General features: G+C 39.6%; 1 protein-coding gene across 1 annotated transcript; it reads right to left on the bottom strand.

The window, feature by feature from the left end:
* Nucleotides 1–5,125: 5,125 nt before the first annotated feature.
* LOC122689067 (spermatid nuclear transition protein 3-like) lies at nucleotides 5,126–5,835 on the bottom strand. The gene is made up of 2 exons (XM_043895176.1): nucleotides 5,689–5,835; nucleotides 5,126–5,507 (listed from the first exon to the last, which is right to left on the bottom strand). Exons 1-2 carry the CDS (start codon nucleotides 5,803–5,805, stop codon nucleotides 5,292–5,294), a joined length of 333 nt encoding a protein of 110 aa, XP_043751111.1. The 5' UTR covers nucleotides 5,806–5,835; the 3' UTR covers nucleotides 5,126–5,291.
* Between the last annotated feature and the right edge of the window lie 7,163 nt (nucleotides 5,836–12,998).

The following is a 12,998-nucleotide window of genomic DNA, read 5'->3' on the forward strand; positions in this document are numbered from 1 at the left end:
TTGCTTATCTCATATTCCAGGCAAGTGCTATGAGGACAGGAACCATGTGCATCTTGCTCACGGGTTGCCTCCATATCTTTTCTATTGTAAACAAGGCTGTAATAAACTTTGGGGTTCATGTATCTTTTCAAATTAGTGTTCATTTTCTTCTGATGTATAGCTAGGCGTGGAATAGCTGGGTCACATGGTAGTTCTATTTTTAGTGTTTTTAAGAAACTTCCACGTTGTGTTCCAAGGTGAGTGCACAAATTTACATTCCCACCAATTATGTACAAGGGCTTCCTTTTGTCCACATCCTTGCTGCCATATGTTATTTTCAGACTTTTTGACTTGATGATAGCCATTCTGACAGCTGTGAGGTGATATCTCCTAGTGATTTTGATTTCTATTTCTCTAAGTATTAGTGATGGTCAGTGTTTTTCCATGTGCCTATTACCTCATACTGTCAGTAGTCTTTCTGATCTGGTTCTTGTTAAGTTGAAAAACTTTCAAGTTCTTACAATCATCAATAGCATGTCCCTTTTTCTTGTTGAATAGTATTCCATCGGATGGATGCACCATTTGTATATTGGCTTACCAGTTGAATAACATTTGAGTTATTGCCAGTTTGGGGCTATTATTAATAGAGCCACAATAACCATTGGCATGAAGGGTTTTATGTGAACAGAAATTCATGTTTTATGTGGGAGTTATTTAGGAATGGGATTACACAGTTTTCCAGTGTGCAGATATTTATGAGTAATGAAAAACATTTCCCAAAGTGTCTTTATCATTTTGCATTCTTATGAGTCACTGAGGAGAGTTTAAGTTTCTCTCTTTTCCTGAGCGTTGTTTATGTTCTCAATTATTTTATTCCTTTTATCCAAGATGCAATTTGCAAACTTAATATGCATTCAGTACTAATTATTCATTGTTTTAATAAATTGTATGTGTTTATGAGTCATCTGTACAACTTATGTCATATCTGATGTCAACCAATTGCTATTCAAATATTTTCCCACATTTTAATTGGTTTACTTGTTCTCTTATTAGTGAGTTTGAGAGCTCTTATGTATTATGGTTATAATATATTTTATATGAATATTGATGTATATGTGTGTGTATATGTTTATATATATATATATATATATATGAAAAATATATGTGTATTTGCATAACCACCTCAAGATAGAGAACTGTTCTGTAACCTTAAAGGAATTCCCTAATACCACAGTCTTATATTCTTATTCCATAATCCCTTGTGACTACTGATTTCTTTTCCATGTCTCTAATTTTGTCATTTTGAGAATCACATGTACATGGAATCATAAAGTACATGTCTTTTTGAGAGCCTAAGTTTGAGGAACATTAGTTTCTGCATGGCTTTCTTCTAGAACTATATGATGTTTTTACTTTTTCTATGTACGTTTGGTTTTCCATATATATGCCAATATATACATTTATAAGTATCTCTGTGTAAGTCAAGATAGTATACATAGGCCTTATCCTATATATAGGATACATCTATAGAAAATATTCTACTTGTTTTGCTCTTTGAAAAAGACCCTATCTCTGAAAAATAATTTTCATAAAGAAATGCATGGAATTCGACTACTGATTTACAGAATAGACAGGGTTTCTTGGTAAGACAGCCAGCCAAACGTCTGTCAAGTACTGGTATGTTTGTAGAGCTGAATGTAAGCATTTTATAAATCTAAAGCTTTTTTTTTTAAAAATTAATGCTTAGGTATGGAGCTTCTATAAATAGGAAAGTGTTACCACATATTAAATTCCTATATTAAGAGCTTTGGAGAAATGTTCAATCAGAAAATCATGGAATATACTGATGATATTGGTGTAATTTCAGGTTGGAGCAGACTTTCATCAATACTGTATAGAACTGCAGTGTTTCAAAGGTTGGGGATGAGATTATGGAAAGGATCCATATCATTCTTAGTATTGAGCTACATAGAAAAAGAAATTATTCATCAGTAGTTGTATCAGTATAATTAAAAATAGATTGAAGTCTGCAGGAAAAAAACATTGATGTCTACATTATATATCACAAACAAGAAATCTGTCTTCCATTTTAGCCATGATAGCTCTTCAGAAATGAAGAACCTTTTAGTGACAAATGGAACTGAGGACTAGTAAGAAGGGAAAGTATTTCATCCTTTCACTTGCTCCATCATGACTGAGGACACATTCTGAAAGTTCTATAGAGATCACAGAACTAGAACAATTTCATAATTTGTATGGAAAACCAAAAAACCTTGGATAGCCAAAGCAATTTTGTGAAGGAAGAATGGAATTGGAGGAACCAACGTGCCTGACTTCAGGCTATACTACAAAGCTACAGTCATCAAGACAGTATAGTATGCCGGCACAAAGACAGAAATACAGATCAATGGAACAAAATGGAAAGCCCTGAGATAAATGCACCCACCTATGGACACCTTATCTTTGACAAAGGAGGCAAGAACATACAATGGAGAAAAGACAATCTCTTTAACAAGTGGTGCTGGGAAAGCTGGTGAACTACTTGTAAAGAATGAAACTAGAACACTTTCTAACCCCATGTACAAGAATAAAATCAAAATGGATTAAAGATCTAAATGTAAGATGAGAAACTATACAACTCCAAGAGGAAAACATAGGCAAAACACTCTCTGACATAAATCACAGCAGGATCCTCTATGACCCACCTCCCAGAGGAATGGAAATAAAAGCAAAACATAAATGAATAGGACACAAGTTAACTTAAAAGCTGTTGCACAACAAAGAAAGTATAAGCAAGGTGAAAAGACAGCCTTCAGAATGGGAGAAAATAATAGCAAATGAAGCAATGAACAATGAACTAATCTAAAAAATATGCAAGCAGCTCCTGCAGCTCAGTTCCAGAAAAACAAACGATCCACTCAAGAAACGGGCCAAAGAACTAAACAGACATTTCTCCAAAGAAGACATACAGATGGCTAACAAACACAGAGAAAGATGCTCAACATCACTCACTATCAGAGAAATGCAAATCAAATCCACGATGAGGGACCATCTCACGTTGGTCAGAACGGCTCCTATCAAAAAGTCTACAAAGAATAAATGCTGGGGAGGAACAGTGTGGAGATTCCTCAGAAATTTGAATTGGAACTTCCCTACGACCCAGGAATCCCACTGCTGGGCATACACACTAAGGAAACCAGAATTGAAAGAGATGCGTGCACCCCAATATTCATCACAATACTGTTTATAATAGCCAGGACATGGAAGCAACCTAGATATCCATGGGCAGACGAATGGATAAGCAAGCCGTGCTACATATGCACAATGGAATATTACTCAGCTATTAAAAAGAATGCATTTGCATCAGTTCTAATGAGGTGGATGAAGCTGGAGCCTATTATAGAGTGAAGGAAGTCAGAAAGAAAAACACCAATAGAGTATATTAAGGCATATAAATGGAATTTAGAAAGATGGTAACAATGACCCTATATGTGAGACAGCAACAGAGACACAAAGGTAAAAACAGACTCTTGGACTCTGTGAGAGAAGGCGAGAGTGGAACGATTTGAGCAAAGAGCATTGAAACATGTATGTGAAACAGATTTCCAGTCCAGCTTGGATGCATGAGGCAGGGTGCTCAGGGCTGTTGTGGTGGGACGATCCTGAGGGATGGGATGGGGAGGGAGGTGGGAGGGGGTACAGGATGGGGAACACATGTACACCCATGGCTTACTCATGACAATGTATGGCAAAACCACTATCATATTGTAAAGTAATTAGCCTCCAATTGAAATAAATCAATGAAAATAAAAGAACTTAAAAAAAAAAAAATAAAGGGCAGCACACCCAGGGGGTCTTTCACTCTTACAGATTTTAAATCACATTCAGTGACTGACTTTGAATCATCAATGGGGTCTCCCAGGCGTTACAGTGCCAGAAAGATTGAGTTAGGCAGCTGCAGTCCAGATCAAAGATAACATATCTTTGAGTTATACTTTGAACTCAACTCTTTGGATGCTGTTGGGGAAACTCTGTGTTTTGGTTGCTTCTAAAAAGTTTTCTGAAGACACACAGGATCCTCATCGTCAGAGCCTCTGCCTTATATGTCTCCATATTTGTTTAACTTCTCCTTGGAATTTTTAAAACCTTTCAAAATGAAAGTTAACACCAAATTAAATATTTCATACTCTTTCTTTTAAACCATGATAAACTTGTAGAAGTTGGACTAACAAAAGACTTTATTGGGGAAGAATGTTTTACGACTGTAGTTGTTTAGAAATCCTAGGATATGGTGATAATTACAAGACCAATTTTCACTCAGTCTTATATTAGTATTTATGTGGAAATTCTCTGTACAGACTTCCATGTCTGTCCAATGGATAGAACTCCATGGTACACTAGAATGGCGCAGATACAACCCCTGTTCAGGGAACTACGCTTTCAAAACCTACCTAGAGCCGCCCCCCATACCAAAAAAAAAAAAAAAAAAAAAAAAAGTTCTGTGTGCAGGGTGATCCCGTTTGTAACGTGCACCGGCATTGGGCCACCACCACTGCCCTTCTTTGGGAATACAATGCTCCCAGAAATTTGTTAGCAAATATGTGGCCTAAGCAATATTTGGTTAGTTCCCTCCAAACATTATTTGAGTCCCTGGGAGTGCTAGTTGTGGGTTTTAGTTGTATCAGCACTTTGTGCCTTCTGAGCCCCTTTAGCTGACAGCATAGGTGAGTGATGCAACAAACCCCATTATGAGGTAGGTGGCCAGGAGGTGATTTCTGCCTGCCTTTCTCAGGGGGAGTTTCACATTCTCCACCCCCATGTGAAAACCCCTTCCCATCTGGGTCTGGCATCTAGACCCTCATGTCTTTCCACACCCCAGACAAAGGGAGGAACACCACACCACTACTCCTTGCCCTTGAAATCAAGTGTTAGGCAGAGTTATCCATCATCAGTGCAGACTCCTGATCCACTCCACACCTCTACTCTCTGGCTAACTGGGGACCCCAGGGTCTGTTCCCCAACCTCTCAGGACCACATATCCCTCCCGTTTCCAGTGCCCACCTCTTCTCTTCTCTCCCTCCCTTCCATCAGAAAATTCACACACACACACGTATCATCTTTTCACCATTTGATGTTTCTTTTATTTGCAGCCATCGGCTTACTATGTTAGTGTGAGAGTCTTTTCTTGGTTGGCCATTGCTAACAAAGCAGACCTCTGGAGCCACAATTCTAAACTGTCTGACATTTGCTATTCACTTACTGGCTGCCCACGTTGTACTTCTCCAGGGTCTCTTCTTTGGCGGCGGCTGAGCTTATTTTCTCTTTGGATTCTGCCTCCTTCCTTGACTCTGCCTCACAGTTTGGTAGCTTTTCCGGCTTCGATTCGATTTCTTACGTCCACAGCGAGAGAAGAAACAGTTTGCCTTTCTTGTCTTCTTCAGCTTTGTCGATTGAGTAGCATACGATCGGATTTTCTTTCTGAAGGTACCTTGTAGAGGTCTTCTGACCCTCATGGTCATATTTCGTGCCTGGAAGACAAGACAAGGGTATTAGTTTTGAGGAAAGGACATAAAAACTGAGGTGGAAGGGAGATTTCATGAGAAAGGGATGTGGGCTAATGAGGGCTTTTGTGGCAGGCATGGGCAGGGTAGAGGTCTTGGGCAGCAAAGTCAATGGAGAACATGGGAAGCTTAGTTGGAATCTTCTTACCTTGACACCGCCTCTGCCCCTCCTTTGACAAAGGGTCTTCTTTGTTCCATTCTTCCTTGAAGCAAACCGCATGGCAACTCCTCTTGACTGCCGTGGCTTCCTGGTTGCGTTAGTCATGATGGTGCCAAGAAGTGGCCTAACCCAGACTTTCAGCCTCTGACCTCCCTATTTATACCCTTTGAGGACAATGAGGAGCCACACCCTTCAGTCTGATTGGTCCGTTAGGCACTGCGCCAGCCAATAGTAGTTTGGGGGGCTTAGACATCACATTGCACCACCGTGCCCATCAACATGGGCTAGTGGATGCTGAGGGAGGCTGTGATATAACTTTCCCACTGCTGACATGGCTGTGTGTCTGATTCTGGGGAGTGGTGATTCAGGGGCATGGTGCTCCTCCTCATGACTTTCAAACTTCCTTTCCGTTCCCTTTATCCTTTGACTTATATGTGCCACTTCAACACTCATGCCTCTTTCATCCCTCCATGAACATCTGCCGAACCCTTTCTGTCCCACTTCATCCCTTCAGAGTCCTCTAAGCACTTCATCTCTAGATCACCTTCTGCCTGTTGGGGGTTCTTGAAGGGCTTAGGGAACTTAAGAGAAAGCACTTTAAGTGGACAAAGGTAATTAAGAACAGTTGGATATTTTATCTACTGTGATGAGCTTCAGCGACCCCCAGACTTGGTGAATCCTCAGTCTGTTCCCCAAAGGTCAATACACAGTCTCCATAAGATTACACATCAGAGCAAAGACAGTTTTAAATGTCTCCTCCACTAAAATTTTTGGGGACACTTCAACTCTCATATTGAGTAGGGAAACTCAACTGGCCCCATCTAGCAGAAATCAATTCCTGATTTTTGCTTTTTGAAAAAGGAAGGTGCTCAAAGTCAAGAGTCAGTTCACCAGTGCACCACTGACTCTTGACTGAATCAATTCCCCAGTCACCCCTCCTTGACCGTTATCAGTAGGTAGGGCCCATGGCAGTGCTGACCAATAGCTGAGCAGGGCAAGGACCTGTAGGTAGCTCATTGATGGTTGGTTGCTTGTGGGTGGGGCCAGTGAGGCACTGACCAATGGCTGAGCAAGTCCTGTTGCCTAGTAACAGGAGGCGGAGTAATACGGCACAGCAAGGGCTACCTGCGAAGGGCTCTGCCCATGTTGCTCTGTTACATAAGGACACTTTGGGTCCAGTGTGCCGGCATCTTTTTGACTGACTCCTTTCCAACCTCAGATTTTTTTTTTTTTTTTTTTTTAGTTGGAGGCTAATTACTTCACAACATTTCAGTGGGTTTTGTCATACATTGATATGAATCAGCCATAGATTTACACGTATTCCCCATCCCGCTCCCCGCTCCCACCTCCCTCTCCACCCGATTCCTCTGGGTCTTTCCAGTGCACCAGGCCCGAGCACTTGTCTCATGCATCCCACCTGGGCTGGGGATCTGTTTCACCATAGATAGTATACATGCTGTTCTTTTGAAATATCCCACCCTCACATTCTCCCACAGAGTTCAAAAGTCTGTTGTGTATTTCTGTGTCTCTTTTTCTGTTTTGCATATAGGGTTATCGTTACCATCTTTCTAAATTCCATATATATGTGTGAGTATGCTGTAGTGTTCTTTATCTTTCTGGCTTACTTCACTCTGTATAAGGGGCTCCAGTTTCATCCATCACATTAGGACTGATTATTTCACATACTTATTTAACTTTTGCCTATCATTCCTTTTCTTATATTCCCAGGCGTTCCTGTCACCAGCACTTATCTCTGTGCCCCTCCAACCACTGCCACTTGATCACATGTTCAGCATATAGTATAAATAGTTCAAAGCCAACAAGAATGTGCAGGCCAGCCCACGTTGAAAACTACTTTCACAAACCTTAAATTCACAGTGATTCTTTTTCTCTTTACAGTGTAACAGAGCAGGATGAGCACAGCCTTGACAGGTAGCCATTGGTGTGTTCCATTTCAACCCACCCTGTTCCTAGGCAACAGGTGTTGCCCAACCATTGCTTGGTGCCTCAGAGGGCCCCAGCCACAAGCAAACAGTTGTAAATGAGTGACTGTTGGCTGTCCTGCTTAGCTATTGGGCAGCACTGCAGTGGGCAATGCCCACAGGTTACTGTCAGTGAGGGACCATTGGGGAAGTGATTAAGTCATGGGTGGTGTGGTGGCAATCAAGAGGAGACTGAGATTAGAGGCAGATTCAGGCCTTCTTCCAGAGGCCCTGGAGCTCACGCAGACTTGGGCCGGTGGGTGAGCTGGAGGGCCCACGGAATAGCCTGGGGACTGCATGCTGTAGCGCTCTTTAGTTCCTCTTTGTGTCTGCCTTAAGGGTGGTGTCACCTGCATATCTGAAGTTATTGATAGTTCTCCCGGCAGTCTTCCAGCTTGTGCTTCATCCAGTCTTGCATTTCTCACGATGTACTCTGCATATAAGTTAAATAAGCAGGATGACAATATACAGCCTTAACATACCCCTTTCCCATGTTGGAACCAGTCTGAGGTTTCATGTCCGGTTCTAACTCGTGCTGCTTTCCCTGCATACCGAGTTCTCAGGAGGCAGGTAAGAGGGTCTGGTATTCCCATCTCTTTAAGGATTTCCCAGAGTTTGTTGTGATCCACACAGGACAGTGCTTGAGCCTAGTCAGTGAAGCAGATGCTTTTCTGGAATTGTCTTGCTTTTTCTATGATCCAACGGATGCTGTCCATCTGATCTCTTGTTCCTCTGCCTTTTCTTAGTCAAGCTTGAACATCTGGAAATTCTTGGTTCATGTATGGTTGAAGCCTAGCTTGGAGAATTCTCAGCATTTTTTAGGTAGTGTGTGAGACGACCCTATCGCCATAGTCATCTCAAATCAAGTTCCTTCTTACATTAGTCTGGATTTGTTTTATTTAATTGCAAAAATGGACATAAATTCTTTGGTGTAATGCTTACTTCCCACTTCACAGGTATTCATTCACCCCCTGCGGTATTTCGGGCACTGTTGTGGGTGCTCGGTGCACAACGGGAGCCAATACACAGGACCCTGGTTTCATGGGGCTTACATTCTAGTCAGTGAGGATGGAAGGTTAATACTAACCACAAATAGTCAATTATACACTATAGAGAGAACCTTAGGAGTTATGAGAAATGGGGAGATTTTCCTCCCCAGAGAATAATGACGGAAGGCCTTATGAATCCAGGACATCTGAGCAAAGACTTAATTAAAGAAAAGAGGGAGTGACTTTGTGGCTATCTTGGGCAATAAAGACTGGGGAAAGGAAATGGCCAGGGCAAAAGCCCCCAAAAGGCATTGTCTATGTCCTTTCAATAAAACAAGAGGCTGGTGCAAGTGGGACCAGGTGAGTGAGGACGAGACCAAAAAGTGATGAGCTGCTGATGAGAGAGAACAGGGCAGGAAAAGGAGGAATGTAATAGTAAACTTATCTCTCCATTTACATGATGAGTTGGTTCACCGTGCACAAACCACACAGGGCTGTGGCGGTAAAGAGGAGAGGCATTTGTCATAGCCTGATGGCAAGGAGGTGGGGGAGGGGTACTTTTCAGTAAAGACACCCGAGATGAATCCTGAGCCACCTAAAGTAGATAGATCAGCAAGTGGAAAGCTGTGAAAGTGTTTCCCAGACAGTGGGGGAGAACCTGCAAAGGCACCGAGACCCAAGAAAGCTGGTTATACATGCCTTGCATATAACTGGAATCTAAGGTATGATGGGGAAATTGTGAAGAAACATGGCCTTGGAGGAAGAGGGAAGAACTTGAAGGGGCACCTGGGCATATGTTAATTTAATGTCTGGGTTACCCTGCTTCGCAAGAGCATTATTAATGTTTTCTAATTGTAAATATATACTCGAGGCAAAGCAGTATGGAAACTGCAAAAAGGAGTATACAAATGAAATTAGAGAACACCAATAAGTGTGTCAATAGACATGTATACTGTTCATATTCTGTCTTTGTTGTTCTACCTAAATGTTTATAACATATATATTCTATATGTTATATAATGCTAAATGTATACATATGATACACATATTTTTGGATGAGCATATGTACATCAGTGATTTTTTTTTTTAAATTTATACAGATTGAATCAATCTATATGCTATATTGTAGCCTTCCTTTTCTATATCATATGCTGGGAGAATGTTTCCACCTCAACAAACATGTAACTACCAGTATTTCTGAGGATTACTGTGGTGTTCAAATGCTTGCTTATCTCATATTCCAGGCAAGTGCTATGAGGACAGGAACCATGTGCATCTTGCTCACGGGTTGCCTCCATATCTTTTCTATTGTAAACAAGGCTGTAATAAACTTTGGGGTTCATGTATCTTTTCAAATTAGTGTTCATTTTCTTCTGATGTATAGCTAGGCGTGGAATAGCTGGGTCACATGGTAGTTCTATTTTTAGTGTTTTTAAGAAACTTCCACGTTGTGTTCCAAGGTGAGTGCACAAATTTACATTCCCACCAATTATGTACAAGGGCTTCCTTTTGTCCACATCCTTGCTGCCATATGTTATTTTCAGACTTTTTGACTTGATGATAGCCATTCTGACAGCTGTGAGGTGATATCTCCTAGTGATTTTGATTTCTATTTCTCTAAGTATTAGTGATGGTCAGTGTTTTTCCATGTGCCTATTACCTCATACTGTCAGTAGTCTTTCTGATCTGGTTCTTGTTAAGTTGAAAAACTTTCAAGTTCTTACAATCATCAATAGCATGTCCCTTTTTCTTGTTGAATAGTATTCCATCGGATGGATGCACCATTTGTATATTGGCTTACCAGTTGAATAACATTTGAGTTATTGCCAGTTTGGGGCTATTATTAATAGAGCCACAATAACCATTGGCATGAAGGGTTTTATGTGAACAGAAATTCATGTTTTATGTGGGAGTTATTTAGGAATGGGATTACACAGTTTTCCAGTGTGCAGATATTTATGAGTAATGAAAAACATTTCCCAAAGTGTCTTTATCATTTTGCATTCTTATGAGTCACTGAGGAGAGTTTAAGTTTCTCTCTTTTCCTGAGCGTTGTTTATGTTCTCAATTATTTTATTCCTTTTATCCAAGATGCAATTTGCAAACTTAATATGCATTCAGTACTAATTATTCATTGTTTTAATAAATTGTATGTGTTTATGAGTCATCTGTACAACTTATGTCATATCTGATGTCAACCAATTGCTATTCAAATATTTTCCCACATTTTAATTGGTTTACTTGTTCTCTTATTAGTGAGTTTGAGAGCTCTTATGTATTATGGTTATAATATATTTTATATGAATATTGATGTATATGTGTGTGTATATGTTTATATATATATATATATATATATATGAAAAATATATGTGTATTTGCATAACCACCTCAAGATAGAGAACTGTTCTGTAACCTTAAAGGAATTCCCTAATACCACAGTCTTATATTCTTATTCCATAATCCCTTGTGACTACTGATTTCTTTTCCATGTCTCTAATTTTGTCATTTTGAGAATCACATGTACATGGAATCATAAAGTACATGTCTTTTTGAGAGCCTAAGTTTGAGGAACATTAGTTTCTGCATGGCTTTCTTCTAGAACTATATGATGTTTTTACTTTTTCTATGTACGTTTGGTTTTCCATATATATGCCAATATATACATTTATAAGTATCTCTGTGTAAGTCAAGATAGTATACATAGGCCTTATCCTATATATAGGATACATCTATAGAAAATATTCTACTTGTTTTGCTCTTTGAAAAAGACCCTATCTCTGAAAAATAATTTTCATAAAGAAATGCATGGAATTCGACTACTGATTTACAGAATAGACAGGGTTTCTTGGTAAGACAGCCAGCCAAACGTCTGTCAAGTACTGGTATGTTTGTAGAGCTGAATGTAAGCATTTTATAAATCTAAAGCTTTTTTTTTTAAAAATTAATGCTTAGGTATGGAGCTTCTATAAATAGGAAAGTGTTATCACATATTAAATTCCTATATTAAGAGCTTTGGAGAAATGTTCAATCAGAAAATCATGGAATATACTGATGATATTGGTGTAATTTCAGGTTGGAGCAGACTTTCATCAATACTGTATAGAACTGCAGTGTTTCAAAGGTTGGGGATGAGATTATGGAAAGGATCCATATCATTCTTAGTATTGAGCTACATAGAAAAAGAAATTATTCATCAGTAGTTGTATCAGTATAATTAAAAATAGATTGAAGTCTGCAGGAAAAAAACATTGATGTCTACATTATATATCACAAACAAGAAATCTGTCTTCCATTTTAGCCATGATAGCTCTTCAGAAATGAAGAACCTTTTAGTGACAAATGGAACTGAGGACTAGTAAGAAGGGAAAGTATTTCATCCTTTCACTTGCTCCATCATGACTGAGGACACATTCTGAAAGTTCTATAGAGATCACAGAACTAGAACAATTTCATAATTTGTATGGAAAACCAAAAAACCTTGGATAGCCAAAGCAATTTTGTGAAGGAAGAATGGAATTGGAGGAACCAACGTGCCTGACTTCAGGCTATACTACAAAGCTACAGTCATCAAGACAGTATAGTATGCCGGCACAAAGACAGAAATACAGATCAATGGAACAAAATGGAAAGCCCTGAGATAAATGCACCCACCTATGGACACCTTATCTTTGACAAAGGAGGCAAGAACATACAATGGAGAAAAGACAATCTCTTTAACAAGTGGTGCTGGGAAAGCTGGTGAACTACTTGTAAAGAATGAAACTAGAACACTTTCTAACCCCATGTACAAGAATAAAATCAAAATGGATTAAAGATCTAAATGTAAGATGAGAAACTATACAACTCCAAGAGGAAAACATAGGCAAAACACTCTCTGACATAAATCACAGCAGGATCCTCTATGACCCACCTCCCAGAGGAATGGAAATAAAAGCAAAACATAAATGAATAGGACACAAGTTAACTTAAAAGCTGTTGCACAACAAAGAAAGTATAAGCAAGGTGAAAAGACAGCCTTCAGAATGGGAGAAAATAATAGCAAATGAAGCAATGAACAATGAACTAATCTAAAAAATATGCAAGCAGCTCCTGCAGCTCAGTTCCAGAAAAACAAACGATCCACTCAAGAAACGGGCCAAAGAACTAAACAGACATTTCTCCAAAGAAGACATACAGATGGCTAACAAACACAGAGAAAGATGCTCAACATCACTCACTATCAGAGAAATGCAAATCAAATCCACGATGAGGGACCATCTCACGTTGGTCAGAACGGCTCCTATCAAAAAGTCTACAAAGAATAAATGCTGGGGAGGAACAGTGTGGA

Source organism: Cervus elaphus, chromosome X, assembly GCF_910594005.1.
Source record: "Cervus elaphus chromosome X, mCerEla1.1, whole genome shotgun sequence".
Classification (NCBI taxonomy): Eukaryota; Metazoa; Chordata; class Mammalia; order Artiodactyla; family Cervidae; genus Cervus; species Cervus elaphus.

Bases quoted from the DNA above. Each gene is read 5' to 3' on its own strand.
- LOC122689067 (XM_043895176.1), bottom strand. From the start codon at position 5,805: ATGACTAACGCAACCAGGAAGCCACGGCAGTCAAGAGGAGTTGCCATG. The intron at 5,508-5,688 runs GTAAGAAGATTC...CTTGTCTTCCAG, and splicing joins GGGGCAGAGGCGGTGTCAAG to GCACGAAATATGACCATGAG.